This window comes from Panicum hallii, chromosome 5 (assembly GCF_002211085.1).
Source record: "Panicum hallii strain FIL2 chromosome 5, PHallii_v3.1, whole genome shotgun sequence".
In the NCBI taxonomy this organism is placed as follows: Eukaryota; Viridiplantae; Streptophyta; class Magnoliopsida; order Poales; family Poaceae; genus Panicum; species Panicum hallii.
Window position 1 is genome coordinate 53,616,473 of NC_038046.1, and position 21,277 is coordinate 53,637,749.

A 21,277-nucleotide genomic window follows, 5' to 3' on the forward strand; every position below is an offset into this window, starting at 1 on the left:
GGCCTTTAATGACATAGGTACACAAACAGTCCGATTGGAGTTGAATTGCAGAGCAGCATACGTTGCTTCCAAGTTCCAACCCACACAGATGGTACGAGCTCATGTGCTCTAAATTCAGAAAACTGAGTGCTGCTTACATGATCAGTATTTCCAGGTGGAGTGGAAGTCGAGCACTCGTGTGAACAGCATTGTTAGCAATATGTGATTACAGTGAATGGCAATCTGGGCTAACACACTGACAACTAATGGCTAAAGAGAACCTACAGCGAAAATAAGTTTACATAAATAACAGGACACCTCAATACCGCAGTTGCATCAGCAAATCAGGGCGCTAACTTTGCACAACACAGGATGGCCACATTTACACCATACATCAAGCTGCAAAAAAACACACTGATTACAACATATATAAGAGCTTCATCATGATCGTGGTGATACAAGCAGTGCTGCTGCCCTTCTCCTGGTTGTAGGCCCCGGGCTACGAGATGTGTCTGGAGCTCTTGGAGTGGATGCAGCCTTCCTTTTCGTTGTCGATCCTGGAGTGCCTGAGGGAGAAGATTTACTCCCTGGTGCCTTCTGCCTGCCAGGAAAATAAGTAATGTTGACGGCATTCTGCACTGTGAATTGTGCACGGGAAAGTGAAAAGGATTTGGAAATGATTATTTGCCAAACCTCTTTGGTCTGTCAGGGGCTCGTGCTGCAACACCATTGGAACTTGAAGGGCTCACTGCCCCTTTCCTCTTCCTGCATTTCAGTGATGAATATAACCAATGGGGGAAAATATTAGCAGTATGACCAATTGTTGCAGTAAATAACCAAATTACCTGTTCTCAGTGAGAACGGGTGGAGGAAGCTCATCGCCTGGTTCAGCATGGGTTTCACAGCAAGTCTTCCCAGTACAGCCGAATTGGAGGCATCTTTTGCATTGGGAAGGGCTCTGTATCCGTTTATCACCACTAATTTTTACCCTTTCAACTGCTGAAACCACCCCAATAGCTCTTCTGCCCTGTTGGCTATCCAAACTTTGGAAGCCTCCATTCCCTTCATCCAAGCCACCTAAATACAGAACAAGTATTTGTCAAAAAAAACATCATGTATGACAAGAAAACTACAGGTGAATATTGCAGATTGCGCAAAAAAAAGCCTATGTTCACCACGGATGTGCTGCACCACAGTTTCTTTGCACAAATTTTCCAATCACGTTCCGTGTGCACAGATTTTGCCCTGTACCAATCTGTCACAGTGCAATACTTTGGACGCAAACTCTGTTTTGACAGCACATCTCCTTATGGATAGCACGAAATATCAGCAAATGTGGAGCCCTTCTCTATTTCTGTATGTCTCACTCAAACAATGGCTTAGCACCTGAACAATTTCAGATCAAAATCTACAACCTCATCATCCTGCCTTTCCCTTTGGTGATGCTGCTCTTCCTCATCATACTCCACATCTGCCCTAGAGGGACCAAATGGTGAGTGTATCAACAAACCCCGGTTCCTCAGGCCAGACAGATCACAGGACCACCATCTGCTGCATGTCTGTCATGGTTCTCATTTACCGATTAAACCAGGAGCTCATTCCCCTGAACAATGTCTCGAACTTGCAGCCATTTTCCTCATTTATCGGTTGTTTCTCAGTTTGATTCACATGCTGACACCTATCAATAGTCCTCACAAACTTCACATGCTTTGAAGCCCTCAGCGAAGTTACCAGCTCTTGATGAGTGGCAAAATTTTTTTGTGTGATTGCATTTGCCAACATACCATAAATATAGATCTTAGTAACCCCCCTCCCCCCCCCCCCAACAAACCCCCAGGCACTCCTGTCTCTGTAAAAAATTGATTAGTGCAGACCTGCCACTTATGAGTTGTAGTCAACCAACTTATGAGTTGTAGTCAACCAACTCACTCCAATGACAAAGTTAATTAACCAAGGTAAACAACCTAAGTAGCAGGTTCTGAAGTGCCACCGCTCCAGGCGAACACCAGAGGGCGCATTCATTTGCTACTGTCCACAGAACTGCTGGGACACTGGGCCTAGTACCATTGAATACATAATCACTCTTATGCTTTAAAATTTCCCAGGCTTCTAATATGATGAGAACGTTGGGCACTTTCTGAAGCTTTTTGGGGACTCCTTTGAGAGCACTGCACCACCAACTTGAGAAACAGCTTGCTATTTGCTGTGGGCCAATGGTAATTAGACCCAACTTCTGGAAAATCAGCGATCAAACTTGCCAAGAGAAGACACACAACGTAAGGACATTCTGTATTGTGTCCTCAGCCTGGTCACACAAGGGGCAAGCAGCAGGGTGGGACAACCCCCTCTTGGCCAGGCGATCCACAGTCCAACATCGATTATTGATGGCAAGCCAGACAAAGAACTTGCATCATGCAATGGAGCCCAGGTGTTCCCAATTCTCTTCCATGCACAAAAATGTTTGTTCCAAGGAAATACGCATTGTAGGCTGATTTGCTAGTATAGGAGCCAGACAGTGAGGGCCTCCACTGGTGTTGATCAGGGACCTCCTGCTGCAGATGCAGCCCTTCCACCAGATCTCTAACTGAAGGTACTCCGTTAGGACTTGGACAGTGAGGGCTATACTGATGGCATTAACCCATCTTCAAGCAGTTAAGACTTGAGACACAGTGTGCTGCTTAATTGCTCTTTTGGGGATCAGATTTTCAAAATTTGGAGCCAACACTGAAACAGTTTTTCCCTGTAACCAACTGTCTCTCCCAACTCAATAACATAGCGGACTCCCCGTTTCCAACAATAGGCTCAACTGCGACATAAAACAAAGCCTGAGAGTTTTGTGGAACTTGAAAAGGTAAGCAAGCCCAAGGGTGATCAGCATCAGTTTTCTGCAGCCATAACCATCTGCTGCAAAGTGCCCAGCCCAGGGTTTCAAGGTTAAGAATACCAAGGTTGCCTAACTGGATTGGTCGCTGAACTCATTCCCAAGAAACAAGGCAGTTGCCGCAATTGGCCTTCTCCTGGCCCTTCCAAAGAAACCCCCTGCACCGCTTGCCAATGGCCTTTATCACCCACTCAGGCTAGTCCATAGCAATCATGAGGTAAATAGGAATGACGGTGAACACCACATACTGTAATGAGTTTACCAGCACGATTCATGAGGGAAGCATTCCACCAAAGGAGTATATCAGCAACCTTGTCAACTAGGGAGTGTAGTTCCGGTTTGGTAGGTTTTCTTACTGTCAGAGGAAGGCCCAGATATGAATAGGCATCTTTCAGTGGTAAAGTCCTTGCTATTTGATTTTTCAGAGGTAAATAACTGAATTTTCTAATTTCAGAACTTCATCAGTTCAAGTCACAACTCATTACTCTAGAGTCTAGACCTTCAGGGACTTTCAATTCCTCAAGAGAATATCTACTAAAAACAGATTTGATTGCCTCGACAGGATTTTCCAAACAGATCATAGGCACAACTGAGATGGCACTACCTTAATATCCAGATCCAGTGGTACCAGAAACCAAAAAGAAAAGATTGTGGGAATGGAAAAGCTAGAACTTTCCCAATCTCAGTTGTAAATAGTGGAAATTCAAACTTCTTTCAACAGAATGTGCCCTCTAAGCAGTGATGATAAGTCAAATTTTGAAAGTGCAATGTGACAAATCATCAACTCACTTATGCTGATAGGTGCTCAATTCAAAATCCCAATGTTCTCACTAATCTCGTTGAGAAAGCAAGAAATACATGAGAAAGCAACCATGAAAATACTTCCATACATTGCTATGTTTCAAATACTTTGATAACATACCAAATAAGCTTAACATATTCCAAAACCTAAGCTAGCTACTCGAGGTCAATTTCCCAACTTTTTTTTTGAAGTAACAGGAGGGGATTTTGCAATCCCCTACTGTATTAATATATTATCAATTTCTCAACTTTGGGGCGTGCATCAGCAGAAACATCTGCCATCCTACAGGCACACATGCTATGAGCATCTCATCCACGACTGCCAACACAAACTATCTAGACAAGTACCAAACAACTAAATGAACTAATAGGGTTGTGAAGTGCCTAACTGGTACCAGGTGTCTGCTCGTCGGGGCTGTACAACGACATCATAAGCTCGCGCGGGTTGCCCCATACCGGCAGCGTGGCGATGTCATCCACAATAGCCGTTTCGCGCGCGTCGCAGAGCGCGTTGATCTCGTCGCACAGCTGAAATGCCTTCCTGAGCAGCTCCGCCTGCACATCGGCCTGCACAGCCACCCGTAATAGAGGAGGGTCACTAATCCGAAGTAGGAAAGGGGGGAGAAGTGGGGACGGCTGAGCAAGGCCAGGCGGACAGCGAGGCGAAGGTTTACCTGCGCGATTAGGTCGTCGAGGACGGAAGCCGAGGCGGGGTTGGCGGTGGCCGCGACGGGGTTAGGAGAGGCGGGAGGAGCTTGGGAAGCCGGTGGCCGTGGGGCGGGGGGCGGGGCGAGGAGCTCGGAGGCGAGGGCCTCCCAGCGGGAGAGGTCGCGGAGGCGCTTGGCGTGGAGGCGGAGGAGCGCGCGGCGACGGCGGCGCAGGCCGGCGATCTCGGGGTCGGGGCCCGCCGCCGCCTGCGTGGAGGAGGGCGCCGCGTCGGGGTAGAGCCCGCTGGGCACCTTGTAGACGAAGCCCTCATCGTTGCAGATGTCAAACTCCTGCTCCTGCTCTTGCTCCTCGCCTCCGCCGCCGCCGACGCCGGCGGCGGGCGCGACCATGGCCTGCGACGGCGCGGGCACGGGAGGGGGCGTGGGAGGGGGAGGAGGGGCCCTCGGCCGTGGGGATCTGCGCATCCGGTGGTGCACGGGCGCGCGGCGGCCGGCGGGCGTGGGGGGATTCGGAATTTCGAATTGGGGTTTGGGAGGCAGGAGTGCGGCTGGCCGAAAATGTGGCGGCCGAGCCCAAGTCTGGTCCGCTCGGCCGACGAGCACACGCGCACTTGCACGGCAGCAGTCGTAGCTACCTGCCCTATCCAGCAAAACTAGATTGGATTGGATCCAAAGAAAATATTTGGGTTTGATCCCCCAAGGTTCCATAATCGGCTGAACCAAAAAAAAAGGAGCAATAGATTGTTCTAGCATCTTAAAGGTTCGGTGATCTTCGATAATATTACTGCAATTACCGATGTAACTTTATTTTAGGGGGGTATTAGGCCTACCAGAATTTACTCATTTGAACTTATTTCATGAATCATGAATAGATGTGGGTATATATGGAGGAAATTATAAAAGCTAGTAAACATTATGTGTTAGTTGGTTATCTTGTTGCGAGTGTTCACTTCTAGTTGATTCGCTTGCAAAACCATTCCACTTGTTTTTTTTCCCCAATGTAGAGTCACTTCAAATTAAGAATGAAAGTGGGTATGGTATGATACTCTAATTCATTTTTCCTCCTAAATTATTTACGAAGAGTACTATTTTTAATTTATTTTATTAACTTTTTAGGTTGATCTAATAACTTAAAATATATATAATTTACATCCATACTTCAAATCAATACAGAAAAGGGGTCACTGAACGGCAACACATAAATTTATCCATATTCTAAATAATCAGACTGAGATTTATGAAACAACTGTTCAACTTTACACAGACACGTTCTGGGCAAGCAGCTTCCGAGGCCTTTTTCCCATCGAGATTTTTCCCCGTCGAAAAACAAAAAAAATGTGAGCGGACGAGGTAGCAACATGCGGGCCGCTCTGCCATCTTCGAGTCCAGCAAGGGAAGATGGCCCAGTTAGTTCTTTGGACTTGGTTCCCACTGGGCTGAGCCTGCGGCCTCCACCGCGCTTGCTTGCTCGGCCCTCCTCTTAGAGGTTATGGTAGCCCAGGAAAAAAGCATGTCAAGGTTGCGGCGAGCCCTTCTTTGCTGGGCCTTTTCTCTTCAACGGGCCGTTCATCTGGGCTTTCATGGCTTCCCTCAATCTACAGATTGGGTTCTAGGAGTATGCCGGAAGATCAGAGAGTGCTCTGGTTTCTTGAACCAGCTCATCCACGGCTGAGATCAAACTGTACGTACACGTTTGTCAGGAACTACAGCTACTGCAGAGATGAACACACACAGCTCACACCGGAGTAAAAATGTGCAGAATCGAGAGTCCGAAAGTAAACGGATGCAACGAAGACGAACGCAGCCAATTTCCGCGGATGTTGGCGGTTAAAATCGTTGCAGAACTTTTATCACGTCAGTCCAAGGAATCTCATCGTTATCCACGTCCAATCTCAAGTCCGGTAGTCTCGCGTTCCCAATGATTCGTCAAGTTTGTCAAATCCGTCGGGAGCTTTGCACCGGTTCACATCTAGGCCCCATACCCGACAAAAGCCACGCGTCGCTCTCCTGCTGAATGGTGCCTTCTTTTCTCGCGTAACTGGAACTGCGATGCAAACCGGCATCCCTGTACACATTTGATGTGCTTTCCAGTTCCGGCTGTGAAAGATCAACATTCTTTGAACAGGTCCATCTGGGTGTAGTCAGCCTAGCTAGGCCCTAGGATCGTGTCAGTTCAGGCTGGGGGAATCGATCCGTACAAAAAAACATTACTTGTTTTTTTCTCCCAGCAATGTGGAACTACTAATTAAAGTACCAAAAGGGACTTGTATGAACACAGCCACACTTCATTTCACTTTCGATTTTTTGTACTTATTGAACATCAATTGTGTACGGTGTACTCCAGTACGTAGAACATTCATCCACTTGATCAAGACCAGTATTCTGTACAACAAGGAGGAAGATTTTAAATCCACTCCGACCACTGGTTTCAGTATTAGAAAAAGTTATGCGATTGAACTATAAGACCACGTTTGGATCCTTGGAATTGAATTCTATTCTAATAATCATAATTTAGATATAAATTAATTAAGCTAATATAGTTGTATGTAGAATATATTTGTATATTATTGTTGGCCATATGGAAGAAATACTATGTCCTGTACTTCTGTTGCTATAGGGAAGCGAGTCGAAGAGTATGCAATAAGTTGTATATCAGAAACATAATATGAGGACCTATAGAATCAATTTCCATCTCCCACCTCCATAAATTTAAGATAAACTTATATATGTACTTTGAAAAATTGTGGAATGCCACATTCTAAAACAAATATCCTACTCTACTAAGTAGATTTCAATTTTTCAAAATGAAGGGATCCAAACGGGCCTAACATATTTTTTTAGCTTGCTTGCACGAGCCAATTCTTATGGCCCTCATCGAGGTCCAGGGTAGATAGCACGAAAAACATTTTTGTTCAGCACTAAATCATCTAGCTGCTCTGTTTTTAGTGAATCATCTTGCTATTATCCTTGAGTCACCTATGAGGTCTGTCGTCGCCAAGGAGAGTCCGAAAATTGGGTGTGCCCATCTAGGAGAACCACAGAGAAACGAGCAAAGGTGGGATGGAGATGGAGACTTGAACTCGATCAGCGGCCCATTTTTGCCTTCCCTGTAACCATGTGTAATAATCTTTGTTTGCATGATTTCAACATTACTATGAATTACTCCTCTCCCATCCTAGGATGTCCCTCCCACCAAAGAATTCCTCAAGGCAGTAGATCACATTCTTGTGGTGCCCACTGCCCAGCAACTAGCAACCAATGATTACATCCATTAAATGTACAGTTTAACAACAAGTTGATGTTACCTGCGTACATTGAATGCATGTACGTATTTTCACAAAAAAAAAGCATGCAGTAATAAAAAAGTGGTTTAATTGCCTTCAGTGTGATACATATAAGATACTTAATTTGAAAAATGCTGGAATTAATTGATCGTACAAATTTCTTGCCAAAAAAATATCCATAGTGCTTAAAACAATTTACACTATCATTCGCCTTGATTCGTGAATCATGAACATGCATGTTTTAACATGAAAAAAGATTATCTTGATGAACACAAACATGTTATGTATCCATAGAGTACACATTCAAATCGCAAATATAAACCATTTCCTACATTGACACGCTCTGTAAGCTGCAATTACCATGCAACCAGGTTATAGATTATTGTAAAATTTGTTAAAGAAAATGTGTCATTTAGAGGGGTTTTATTTAGATGCATCGCACTAGAGTTGGGAGTTGGCTATGTTGTGCCAGTGCAGCAAGGCCCTCTCGTACGTGTCTCGTGTCACTTTAGTTGGCGCAGTGTTCCTGTCATGTCGTGCATGAATGCTGTCCTAGTTCGGCAGGTATCAAGCTAAACTCGGCACGGTCGTGTCATCATCAAAATTTCTCCAAACAAATCGTGTGCATTCACAAAAATTTGTAGTAAGAGAGGAGAAATAAATACAAAAGAATGATAAAGATAAAAAATATTATGCTATCCAGTCATGTCATGTGATGTCGTATGCAATGGCGAAATCATTCGGAGGGTTAAACTTTAACTCTGTCACATAAAAAAAGAATCCTATTAAATAAAGTTTAATTATAAAACTAATTGCAGATCTTCTGGACTAATTCGCGAGATAAATTTAATAAGGTATATTAATTCATAATTAGCAGATAGTTGTTGTAGCATCGCTGTTGCAAATCATGGATTAGTTAGGCTCATTAAATTCGTCTCATGAATTAGCATCCGTCTGTGCAAAAGGTTTTGTAAACAAATTTTATTTAGAGGGTGTTTGGTTTCTGAGAGCTAAACTTTAGCTCTATCACATCAAAGATAATCTTGTCATTTAGAAGTATTAAATAAAATCTAGTTATAAAACTAATTGCAGAACTTCTGGGCTAATTCGCGATATGAATCTAATGAGGTACACTAATCTATAATTAGTGGATAGTTACTGTCGCATCACGGTTGCAAATTATTAATTAATTAGGCTCGTTAAATTCGTCTCGCGAATTAGCACCCATCTATAAAAAAGATTTTTAGGCAAATTTTATCTAATACTTCTAAATGACAAGATTTTTTTCATGTGACGAACTAAAATTTAGCCTTTAGGAACCAAACGGAGTCATAACACTTTAAATGGCAAGATTGCCGTATGATATTGTCGTATGATGTGACAAAAGTAAAGTTTACCCCTCGGAGCTAAACGGGACCTAACTCTAGGGTCCGTGCTGCGTCGTACTTTATTAGATTGTGCAAAAAGGTAGATGTCGTGGATGGCCAAAAATAACACAGCCTAGTCCCAGAAATACATCACGTATTCCCGTTCTTGTAAAGTTGCAAACTTGGGACTAGCTCACTAGCTGGCTGCGGTTGCTTCTTAAAACGAAACAGATACGAAAGCAGGTCACATCCTTACCACAGCCTAAGCCCTAAGGATAAATTCGGTTGATGACTTAAACACCAAAGTTCGACTGCATGCCTGTGGCTGTAGCGCGGTGCAGTCATCTAGCCATCACATCCTTTCAGGGTAGAAAGAGAGCAAGGTGGAAGCGAGATGGAGGCTTAAAACTCAGCGGCCCTTTTTCTTTGTCTTCTTGTTACCGCGTGTAATCTTTCAACTTTGCTTTACGTGTATGCGCAGATTTGTTCGATGCAACATCATACCCTCCATGTCTAGACTTAAGTACGTACATCCTACCCTCGATGCATGTCCTTAGCTCCAAGCAGATAGTATATGGTTACATTCCTCAAGGTGGGGTACATCACACTCTTGCTGTGGTGCGCCCTAGCCAGCAACCAGCAACCAATGTTATTTACTCCCATTAAATGTATAGTTCGAGAACAAGTTGATGTTGTTACTTACATTGAATGCTTACGTACTCTAGCAGTAATGAAAAAGTTGTTCAATTGGCTTCATGGTGATGGATATAAGAAATTTATTTAGGAGAGAATTACTCAAAATGCTACAATTAATTGATAGTTCAAATTTATTGCAAAAAACATACCCATGGTGCTTAAATCGATTTACACTATCACACATCTCAATTCCCGAATCCATTACGTTAGAGACTGTTATTTATCTCGTACCAACACAATCTAGCTTACCGCACAACCGAGTTGGAAATTGTTGTGACACTTCTTTCAGGGAAAAAAAAAGAAGAAGATGTGCCATTTGGAGGTTATTATATAGATGCATTACATTGGAGACAGGAATTAGGCTATATTGTGCTATAGCACAGCCTGGTCCTCTCGTGTTAATGCGTTACATCATAGCGTGCTTTAATTTAGTCGTCGTCTAGTCTATCAAGTCTCCAGCTAGATCCAAACATAAGCCATGGCACTCCGTACCGGCATCGTGCCGTGTCAACTTAATACCCAACTCTAATAAAATTTAATCTATCATTGATAAAGATTTCTCCAATAAATAAGTCGCATGCGCATTCACAACATAAATTCTTAGTAAGGCGAGGAGAAATAAACAAAAAGAATGATAGAGCCATAAAGGCGAAAGAACTTCGTGCTACCGTGTTGTGCTGCCTAGTGTGCCAAGATCCTAGCCATGGTATGATCCTTATTTTCATGTTGTGCAAGCACGACCCGAAATCTATTATCATATTGTGTCGTGCTTTGGGCCGTGGACAGCCCTAAAATAGCACAACCAAATTCCAATTCTACATCACAATTTCATATTAACAAACTGAACAAATCCATCCACCATTCAACATGTTTGTAAAGTTGCAAACTTGAGACTTCTTAAGGCGAAACAGATACGAAAGTATAGCCGAAGGATGAATTACGTTGATGGCAAAATGTTGAAGTTTTTATGACATGCCTATGCCCGTTACAATATTGTAGAGTTATCTAGCCATCACCCTTTCTGGGGTAGAAATTAATTCGTGCCTTTCATATTTTATTCCTCATTTTATTATTCCCAATTGTCTTTATCATTATGCCTTTTATGTCAGTAAAGTAAATATTAACCTTTTTACATATCATTCCTAAAAAGTTACCATTTGGATTGGTGACATGCACGCCATTTGTTTTTTTTACAATATTTCCGTAGCTAGCAATTTTATATTTTTAAATGGGTTCATAATAAAACATGTATTGATTAAAGTTGCATATTGAGATTTTATCTATGTCCAAGACACCACATCTATCAGTAGCGGTAATAATACAAATATTAAGATTTGCCAACCTCTTAGAGATGCTCGTTTTGAGTGTAGCGCGAGTGATATAAAAAAAATCATTTGGTTTTAGTAAGGAAACCAAACACATTTTTATATCAACGTGTAGTTGCAAATATTACGCTGCCCCTCTCTCTCTAGCCTTACCGCAGAGGACGGCCAGCCCGATCGCATTAAGAGCCCTCCAAAAACGGCCGCGGGGTCTCGCAACAACACAAGGGGAGGCCATTTAATTAGCCGAGCTGGTGGCCGCGACGCCGGACCGGACCGGCCGCCGCCGCCCCCAGCCCGGTCCAGCCGAGACGCCCCACCAGCCGGCAGCCGCCATTCAAGCGCCTCAATATTCGTGCGATCGGCGATCACGCGTCCGCCACGGCGCCCCACCGCCGTCGGATCGGACGACGGCTCCCCCTGGGCCACAGCGCGCCCGGGCTCCAGCTCGCAGCATTGAACCGCGGGGTCAGCGGCCCCAACGGCCCGGCGCGTCCGCTTCCCCCACGGAGCCGCGGGGGCATTGAAGCGCCCCCACCCAACCCCCCGCGTCGGATCCAGATCACACGGCCCCCACCCTCCCTCGCCCGTCGCGCCCACCCGTCATCCCGGCCAGCGCACACGAGGACGGTCAGGGCGGAGCAAGTGCAACGCAACAAAACACGCGGGCGAGCGGCCCGGCCCTTTGACTGCGCTGCCCGCCTGCCTGCCTGCGCGCATCAGGGGGAGCGCGTCAGCGTCGTCGTCGTCGTCTCCTCCTCCTCCGCCTCTTTCTCTCTCCTCCAGTCCCCTCCACTCCCAATCGGCCAATCCCCCCGGCCTTTTTCATGCGTCCACACGACGGGACGGGGGCTCGGCTCGACTGGACGCTTCGCTAGGCACCGCCCCCCGTGCGTCGTCTCCTCCACTTGCTATTTTGACCCTCCCCGTCCCTTTTCTTTAAGAAATCAAATCCGCCACCGCTCCTCTCCTGCTCGCTATCCCTAGCGCTTCCAGTTCATCCCTCCCTGCCTGACACTCCTGCGCCGTGGACGGAGGGAGGGTTTGGGCTTTTGGCGGAGCGGAAGCGGAGGTCGATCTCACGCGCCGGGCACGAGACGGGCGGGGCGGAGCGGAGCCGAGGCTTCTCTTCTCGCTCGCTCCTGATGCGCGGCTAGGATTCGGTGCGCGGATCCGGTGCCAGCCCTCTCGGGAGGCGGGAAGGGACACAGCGGCGGCGGCGGCGGCATGAGCTTCGGGAGCCTGTTCGACGGCGGGGCGGGCGGCGGCGGCGGCGGCGGGATGCAGTTCCCGTTCTCCGCCGGGTTCTCGTCGTCGCCGGGGCTCTCCCTCGGCCTGGTACGTGCGCGCCTGCCTGATGCCCGTTCGGCTTCGACCAGCGCGCATGTTTCGCGACGCGCTGCTGCTGCTGCTGCTGCGAGCGATTTGATATTTTTCGTTTTTGTCTGAAATGAAATGCGGTGTCTGCCCATCTCATCGCTCGCAGGACAACAACGCCGGCGGCGGCGCTGGCATGGGCGGCGGGCGGGCGCTTCCCGGTGGCCCCGGCGCGGGCGGCGGGAGTGGGGCGGCGAGGGACGCGGACGCCGAGAACGACAGCCGCTCGGGGAGCGATCACCTCGACGCCATGTCCGGCGGCGGCGAGGACGAGGACGACGCCGAGCCCGGCAACCCGCGCAAGCGCAAGAAGCGCTACCACCGCCACACGCCGCAGCAGATCCAGGAGCTCGAGGCGTAAGGCCCCCTCTGCCATTCGCGGCATCCTCCTGCTCCACCCTCCAGCCTTTTTCCTTCTTCTTGTCATCTAATGCATGGATGCGCGCCCGTGTTTCGTTGCGTAGGCTCTTCAAGGAGTGCCCTCACCCGGACGAGAAGCAGCGCGGTGAGCTCAGCAGGAGGCTCGGCCTCGACCCGCGCCAGGTCAAGTTCTGGTTCCAGAACCGCCGCACGCAGATGAAGGTATTCCTCCCTGCCGTGCCGATTCCTTCTTTTTTTTTCTCGCTACCCTGATTTCAGCGGCTCCTGACACGGTTCCCGGTCCCGTGATTTCGCTTGCCAAGACGCAACTGGAGCGGCACGAGAACGCGCTGCTCAAGCAGGAGAACGACAAGCTGCGCGCCGAGAACATGACGATCCGGGAGGCCATGCGCAGCCCGATGTGCGGCAGCTGCGGGAGCCCCGCCATGCTCGGGGAGGTGTCCCTCGAGGAGCAGCACCTGTGCATCGAGAACGCGCGGCTCAAGGACGAGCTCAACCGCGTCTACGCCCTCGCCACCAAGTTCCTCGGCAAGCCCATGTCCATGCTCGCGGGGCCTATGATGCAACCACACCTGTCGTCCCTGCCCATGCCGAGCTCGTCGCTGGAGCTGGCAGTCGGCGGCTTCCGTGGCCTAGGGTCTATCCCCTCCGCTGCGATGCCTGGTTCCATGGGCGAGTTTGCTGGGGGTGTGTCTAGCCCGTTGGGCACGGTGATTACACCAGCACGGGCAACTGGATCCGCTCCACCGGCTATGGTGGGCATTGACAGGTCCATGCTGTTGGAGCTTGCAATCAGCGCAATGGATGAACTAGTCAAGCTGGCACAGCTTGACGAGCCTTTGTGGCTTCCGAGCCTCAATAGTTCTCCCAACAAGGAGATGCTGAACTTTGAGGAGTATGCCCACACCTTCCTGCCGTGCATCGGCGTGAAGCCCATGGGGTATGTATCCGAGGCCTCTAGGGAGTCTGGCCTCGTCATCATCGACGACAGCATTGCCCTTGTAGAGACCCTCATGGATGAGGTTCGTGCTCCTGTCTGCCATTTCTGTTCATACCATTGTTCCTCTGAATCATGACTTGTGCTGATGTTGCATGTTGCTCTTGCATCCATGTTGCAGAGACGGTGGTCTGACATGTTCTCGTGCATGATTGCTAAGGCCACAGTCCTAGAGGAGGTGACCTCCGGCATTGCAGGAAGTAGAAATGGTGCGCTGCTGCTGGTGAGTGCCTAACTGTTCCCCAGGCTTGATCATATGCACACATATTATTGTGACCACGGGTCTCTTCTAAATAAGCTAACTTCAATTTTCTTTTGCTTCGGTGTAACAGATGAAGGCTGAGCTACAGGTGCTCTCACCTTTAGTCCCCATTAGGGAGGTCACATTTCTCAGGTTTTGTAAGCAGCTGGCTGAGGGTGCCTGGGCAGTAGTGGATGTGTCTATTGATGGATTGCTGAGAGATCAGAACTCGGCAACAACATCCAACGCTGCTAATATAAGGTGCAGGAGGTTACCTTCCGGATGTGTGATGCAAGACACTCCCAATGGCTACTGCAAGGTACTAGCATCCAAACGTCATTACTTCTTTTCTGTCTGTAGCGTTCGCATATCGAGAAGGGGTAGTGTAAAACGGGATTCTTTGGACCACTATACTTCACAGTAGTGTTGGGCTAATGGAGCTAACGTGATTGTTACTCTGTAAAGTTTATGAACTTTTACATCAATTAACTGGTCAGAGCTTACCCCTGAGCTCAAAACTAACCATGAGTTCCACTTCCTCTCCACTACCTCCACACCACCCTCACTCTCAGATCATGGGACTACGTACGACGTTTCTTTTTTAATGCTATATTAATTTAATGGCGTGATTTGGTGATGCCCATGCAGCATAGTGTTCACAAGTCAAGGCCTAATAGTTTAATTAGGGTCATGAGCCCACAACCCAAATAAATAAACTGCTTGGTCAACGAGGAGGGGGCCTAAACAAGTTGTTTAGAAATAATCAAGTGTTTTGTGGATCCAACACTATTCCCCAAGCATGTTTCCTTGTGGTTGTTTAGTCTCAGCACCGGCATTTCTAGGGGATTAGATGCTTCCACCCCTCGGTTGGAGCACCTTGGGTAACTTCTTGTCCGCAATTTAATCAATCTGTCCCTGCTTGTATGTTGAAATTTGGACCACTGGCTCATATATCGGGGTTAAAAAGATGTCAATATTTGTGTCCTCGAGTTTTGCACAAGTCTTGACATGATCTTGATCTGGGCCACTGATGAAGGAACTAAAATATGCTATGAAATTTTATGCCAAACACAGGGGAGAGTTCTGGGTGGAAAATGTGATGGAAAAAAGTGGTTTTGTGATTTTGGAGGTGTTTGAAGCGATATTGCCTAATCCAAGAACTTTGGGGAAATAATTAAATCAAACTATTCTTTCGGCATCTCAGTTGCATCTTTCTTATGATGCACATCAGTATGAACTTACGGGTTATTTGAAGGGCTAAATGGGAGATCTCTGGGACTGTTTGCATTGTAATTTGAAAGCTGGGAGTTGGGGCATGCAAGCGCGGCATAAGGCAAGGAGTGCAAAGGCTTGTCAGAATAATGCTAATTTGTTATCTAATCCATGTGCGAAGAAATCTTGATTTATATTATCACTTTGTGATATGCTCTTATCTAAATCAAGGTACCATATATGATCTTATTATTTGATTCATGTGGTTTCACATCTCTTGACTGCTTAACAGTCAAACAGCCCCCTGTTTCCCCCTAAAGTTTTTACCTTTGACCCACGGGGAAAAAATTCACAAGGTACAAATAGGACTGCTCTCCTTACTGTGAAGCCACAGAAGTGCTGTATTGCTCTGCAGAGCCCCCTTGTGGACAATTGCATGTGGGCGTGCATTTATGGACTAACGGATGCATTTACCCTGTAGGTCACATGGGTCGAGCATACGGAATACGATGAGGCATCAGTACACCAGCTCTATAGACCACTTCTCCGGTCCGGGCTCGCCTTTGGAGCCAGGCGGTGGCTTGCCATGCTGCAGCGTCAGTGTGAATGCCTGGCCATACTCATGTCCCCTGATACAGTTTCAGCTAATGACTCGTCAGGTACAGAAAAGCCTGAACCTTTTCTTGCCATTTTCCATGTACACCCTGTAAAGAACTGTGCATATATAGAGTAACATGTGCTAACTCAATAACTGCATTGCTCATATATTAAAAAACTGCATGCCTCGTGCATGAATCATTTCTGTTCACATCAAAGCAAGGGATACTGTGTTTTTTTCACCACGGTAAAAAAACAAGGTCTATGGGTCAACATATAGGTGCTAGCTGTAACTTCGAAGCATGCATGACTGGTCAGATATGATAATAATGTTGCACTTCTTAACAAAATAAAAAAATAATAATGTTCTTCAATGCAGTTATAACACAAGAGGGCAAGCGAAGCATGCTGAAGCTGGCACGGCGGATGACGGAGAACTTCTGCGCTGGGGTCAGCGCATCATCTGCGCGTGAATGGAGCAAGCTGGACGGTGCGACAGGCAGCATTGGGGAGGATGTGCGCGTCATGGCACGAAAGAGCGTGGATGAACCGGGGGAACCACCGGGCGTGGTGCTGAGCGCTGCAACATCGGTGTGGGTGCCCGTGGCTCCGGGGAAGCTGTTCAACTTCCTCCGTGACGAGCAGCTGCGTGCGGAGTGGGATATCCTCAGCAACGGAGGCCCAATGCAGGAGATGGCTAACATTGCCAAGGGGCAGGAGCACGGGAACTCAGTGTCCCTCCTCAGGGCCAGTGTGAGTATTGTTTGCTTACTACTACCATTCTGTTCTTTTTACATTGATTCTTTGTTTTCAAATGGCATGTCTAGCACAGTACCCCAGCTCACACCACTTAAGAGTTACACTGCTGGCCGGTTACTGAAATCACTAGTAATTTATCGGAACTCACATAGCTCGTTATCGCATAGAATAACGCTTTCTCGGTCTTTAGAACTAGTAGTATCTTATAAGTGTTTTATTTTGTAATCCGATAACGACATGGAGAAAACTACAAGAAAAAAAAATATGGCAGCTTTCTATCAGATACTGCTGGGAGATGAAAAAAGGCCGATCCCAAAAGCTAAAGCCCACTATATGAGAACGGAGAAGCACCTAACTTTTCACAAGTTCAGTGGAAAAGGACAAACTGGGACCAGACAGGGTAGGAAGCGCAGATCTGCTTGGAAAGGTGTCAGGTTGACAACTTTGTGCTACTGTTTAGTACGTACAAATTGTTAAGATTCAAAACTATTGCTGGTCCAGATCTAGTGAACAGTTTTCTTTTTTTTTTTCTCTCTCTCTCTGAATCTCTCCCTGCATGATTCTTTGGATTGTGTGAACGGTCATGAGCCATCCTAAAAACACTATCCCATGCCCGGACCCATGCTGATGCTTTGAATGTTAGCGCGTCAAGCATTAACTATTGGCATTTCTCAGCAATCACAGAGTAGCCGAGTAGCCTCTCACTATCTCAATATTTATTTTTGATATGGGCGGGCTCTCGGGGAGTATCAGCGGGGTACAGTTACCAAGTCTTAGTGACTGTACCTGAGAAGATGACACTCCTCTCTCGTTTCATAAAACTCCTCTTTTTTTCTCATAAATGATTTTATCACGTCAACAAATTTGCTGACGTGGTGTGACAGTTAATACTTATAGGAGTATTTAATACTCATAGCACTTCTATGATACTTATATTGAGGCTTTATGCTTTCCTCATTGCAGGCCATGAGTGCCAACCAGAGCAGCATGTTGATACTCCAGGAGACCTGCACTGATGCGTCGGGCTCCATGGTGGTGTACGCTCCGGTGGACATCCCGGCGATGCAGCTCGTCATGAACGGCGGGGACTCCACCTATGTTGCTCTGCTGCCGTCTGGGTTCGCCATCCTGCCCGATGGTCCCAGCGCCGCCACGGGGCACAAGACAGGTGGCTCGTTGCTCACCGTGGCGTTCCAGATCCTCGTCAACAGCCAGCCGACCGCCAAGCTCACCGTGGAATCAGTAGAGACCGTGAACAACCTCATCTCCTGCACCATCAAGAAGATCAAGACGGCGCTGCAGTGCGACGCCACCTGACCGCCACAGGGGACGTTGTCGCAGGGAGGATTGGCCGTTAACGAGGAGCCCGAGTCAAGAACGAACCGCGCGCTGGAAAGAAACCTTTGCTGGGTGCTAAGGATCCGGCTTGGGCAGGTCCTTAGCACAGAGCAATGGTGGTGGTTCGGGCATTGACTCTCGGCCTCTACAGTCTGCTGTCCTCCCTGGCAACCGGTGGTTGGATACAGTGCCATGCATACTGGACAACATGGTAGATGACTAATCTTATGCTTCGGTCCCATCGTTTCGGGGAACAATCAAACATTGAGGTTTTTTGGCTGGCTCTTTGTTAGTTATAATACTATTCTCAGTTGTGAGGTGAGCTATGTCATCTGTAAACTTGCGAGCTCAGAAATATTGGGTTGCTGTAGTGGTGTTCTGCATAGGTTATGGTAGCACAAGTGTAGCTAGCATCAAACTACCAGCCAATAATAATGTCTGGTCGATAAAGTGGAGTAAGGGTTTATCTTGAAATGCTTGTCTGCTCCGATTGGTTTTCTTGTATCCTGCTGTGTGGCCCTTGTTCCAAACATGAAGTTTGGAGACCATCTGTTGCGTCAAATCGGTTACTCCGGTCAAATTGTAGACAGTGAAGGGTGCTGCGTTTGTTCTGGGGAGTGAAGACACCAAGCATGCATCTCAGTTTCAGCAGAAGCCAGCTCTGCGTTGCACAGGTTGGGGCCTTGGCTGTTTTGGTGATGGTGACGGGTCAAGGGTATGTCTACCCAGTTTGTACGTACAGCTGAAAGGCTTTTGTTTGTCGTCTGCGCCAGTAGTCTGCAACTCTCCGGAACAGACGGCATCTACGAGTAATGTGGCTTCTCGCTCTGGATTTTTCCTCTGTTTGGGAGACTTAGCTGGTGTAGTAGCATGATGAATCGACCAGCCGTTTTGGAACACAGAAATTTCACAAGAGAGAGATCTTGTTGGAAGAAGCAGTATGATTTTATTGTTGGTAGACTGAAATATGTGTTCAGCTTCCAAGCAGCGCGGCCGGTGTCAGCGTGCGGAAGGCTTGCCGACAGTCAACAACCATGGCGGCGGCGGCGGCTTGCCGGCAACGATGATGGGAGCCGTGTACCGTTCATCCACGATGTCACTCAAACATGTCATGTGCTCGTGCAAGTACTCAAGTACTGCTTCTAGATGACCAAGACATTGTACTCCAATAGAAGCCTTTTTTCTCTTTCTTTGGGACGAAAATGGGCAAATGGCACGCTTGGCTTGGAGGCTGCAGGCTGCTGAAACAGTTCCTGCCACACTGCCTCTTGACAGTTTAATAGCACGACAGGGTTGCAGTGCTTTTGCCTTTGTAACAGGCCCGTGTCAACATGGTCAGAAGGCGACAGGCTGACAGCTGAAGAGATGGTCCCCACAACCAGCAGCGGAACTAGAAAATATTTCAAAGGGGCCAAAAAACCAGGATCCACAACGAAACCTATATATTGTAGAATACAACGACTAAATTTACTTGACATCAAATTTGGTCCGGCGAGCCGATAGCCAGCAGCGGCCGTGCGTCTGGAGTCCGCACAACCTACCCGTCCGCTCGATTGGTATATCGTTGAAGAGATTCAGAATGTTGCTTCTTGTTGCTGGGCTATCTACCTCTAACTTGGAAGTGCAATGTGGGCTGCTGGCCATTTGGACTTCGGACTTGCTGCAGAGTTACCGGTCTGCTGGGGGGGGGGGGTAGGATGTTGTGGGGGGGAGTCAGAGTTTTCTTTCTTTCGGTTTCTTTTTGTTTTCTTTTTTTTACGAGGGATTTTTCCCCAACGCAAAGTCGTCAGATCACCAAGTCAAAGTAAACGGGTCTCCACTCTCCACTTGAAATCCAGGCCCAGCCAACAAAACGACCCGAACAAGGCTGGTTGTATACATTAAATGCTGGGGTCGACCATATAGATGACCAGTACTAAATAGTGATTTTCCATTGATTTTGATAAATTTCATCAGGGTCCGGCGACCCCGACCCCGGTGGCTACATGCAGCTCCGCCTCTGATTGTGGGAGTCAAGGGAAAAAAAACTAAAACTTGAGAGGGGAATGTTGTTCAGGGACTGAAACATCTCTTCTGAATTTTATTTTGTGAAAGTTTCATTTTCCAATATATATGCTGCCCTTTGCTACTTCAGTTGTTCAGTTCGCTTCACTTTGTATAATAACTGCTATGAAGATCTGTAAACTCCGGGACATTGCGACACTCATGTGCTCTAGAATCTGCTTAATGTCTTTTTTTCATAGGTCGAAGTCAAACAGAGCCTAGTACTGAACAAACGAGAAGGGGCAAGGAACAAACAGTTTTAATGTAGTACAAGGATAGACCATCCTTCGCATGATCGTACGCCGTCAAATCATGTCCGCCATACCTACACCATAAGTGACCTATGATTAATTAGTAGTTTCCTGATTCTAACCTAAACCCTAAGCAGTCTAGTCTGGTCTGAGAACTTTGTTTTGTTCAGTTCGGGTATGCGTTCCCGTTCGTTCACATATCCGCACGCCGATGCCACCTCCAGACCTGCTGCATAGCCCTATCAAATGGGATAGGTAAGAAATCAAGACGTGCGCGAGACACTCTTAACCGCCTAGCCAAGCTAGGTACGGAGCTTGCTACATTTTTTGATCGGCTGGCGGCTACGGTCAACGGCGAGCGGCGGCGCGCCGGCGCCACCGCGCCAGCCCTAGTGGGCAGACGGCTACGCGCCGCATTCCCCGGGTGGCCGACGAGGTGCGGAGTGCGGTTGGCTTGGCGGAAGCGCTCGTGGGGAGCGCGAGGAAATGCCAGCCCGTGCCCATGGGGCTTGTTGGGCCTAGGGAAATTTTTGGCCCGTGTTCAGACTGGCGCGGGCAAAATTCAGTCAGAGTGAAGAGTTGGGAGATGTAACCATGTATAACAAGCTAACAGCTCTCCAGTTTCCTTCAGTTTTTTTTTCCATCGAAGAAAAGTTTCCTTCAGTTTTTTTTAATTTTTTCTCCAATTGATATTTTCATCAGGCTTCAGGATCAGCAACTGGCAATTTCTTCTTCTCCTTTTTTTTCGTTTTCCATGCTAAACAACAGCGACATTATTCGCAAAAAACAGTGACATTGATTCCTCCAGAGTCCAAGATCCAACCATGGCTAGTTGGCTGCAGACAGCATGCACCGCTCCATTGATTATTCCAGCCATGACTGCACATCGGCCTGGTACTCGTGCAGACGAACAGGAGCCAGGAACAGACCGTTTAAATGCAGTACAAGGATGGGTCACCAAATCGCCCCCGCGCGACCGTACGCGCGCCGTCAGATCATGCCTGCCATGCTTGCACGTAAGGCTAATCATAATGGGGAATTTCATATCTCTATTTTCAAAAATACCACATTAGCTTTGGGGAT

At 47.4% G+C, this 21,277-nt stretch overlaps 2 protein-coding genes across 3 annotated transcripts; one reads left to right on the forward strand and one right to left on the reverse strand.

Moving 5' to 3' along the window:
* Positions 1–90: 90 nt before the first annotated feature.
* LOC112891785 lies at positions 91–4,919 on the reverse strand. 2 transcript variants are annotated; one of them, XM_025958744.1, is made up of 5 exons: positions 4,336–4,919; positions 4,057–4,228; positions 825–1,056; positions 673–744; positions 91–580 (listed from the first exon to the last, which is right to left on the reverse strand). In XM_025958744.1, exons 1-5 carry the CDS (start codon positions 4,792–4,794, stop codon positions 421–423), a joined length of 1,095 nt encoding a protein of 364 aa, XP_025814529.1. In that variant the 5' UTR covers positions 4,795–4,919; the 3' UTR covers positions 91–420. The 2 variants fall into 2 exon arrangements, with proteins under 2 accessions (XP_025814529.1, XP_025814528.1); XM_025958743.1 differs by having other exon boundaries at positions 4,051–4,228; positions 4,336–4,918.
* Positions 4,920–11,847: 6,928 nt separating this feature from the next.
* LOC112893375 (homeobox-leucine zipper protein ROC5-like) lies at positions 11,848–18,387 on the forward strand. Its single transcript, XM_025960666.1, has 9 exons — positions 11,848–12,336; positions 12,485–12,732; positions 12,840–12,957; positions 13,059–13,778; positions 13,875–13,976; positions 14,086–14,313; positions 15,688–15,865; positions 16,183–16,556; positions 17,526–18,387. Exons 1-9 carry the CDS (start codon positions 12,226–12,228, stop codon positions 17,877–17,879), a joined length of 2,433 nt encoding a protein of 810 aa, XP_025816451.1. The 5' UTR covers positions 11,848–12,225; the 3' UTR covers positions 17,880–18,387.
* Positions 18,388–21,277: the final 2,890 nt, after the last annotated feature.

Excerpts from the sequence above, each read along its gene's own strand:
- LOC112891785 (XM_025958743.1), bottom strand. The coding sequence starts at position 4,794 with ATGCGCAGATCCCCACGGCCGAGGGCCCCTCCTCCCCCTCCCACGCCC. Across the intron at positions 1,057-4,050 it reads CGAGCAGACACCTGGTACCA|GTGGCTTGGATGAAGGGAAT; the intron begins GTTAGGCACTTC and ends TTCTGTATTTAG. Across the intron at positions 581-672 it reads GCCCCTGACAGACCAAAGAG|GCAGAAGGCACCAGGGAGTA; the intron begins GTTTGGCAAATA and ends TTTTCCTGGCAG.
- LOC112893375 (XM_025960666.1), top strand. The coding sequence starts at position 12,226 with ATGAGCTTCGGGAGCCTGTTCGACGGCGGGGCGGGCGGCGGCGGCGGC. Across the intron at positions 12,958-13,058 it reads ACCGCCGCACGCAGATGAAG|ACGCAACTGGAGCGGCACGA; the intron begins GTATTCCTCCCT and ends TCGCTTGCCAAG. Across the intron at positions 13,779-13,874 it reads TAGAGACCCTCATGGATGAG|AGACGGTGGTCTGACATGTT; the intron begins GTTCGTGCTCCT and ends TCCATGTTGCAG.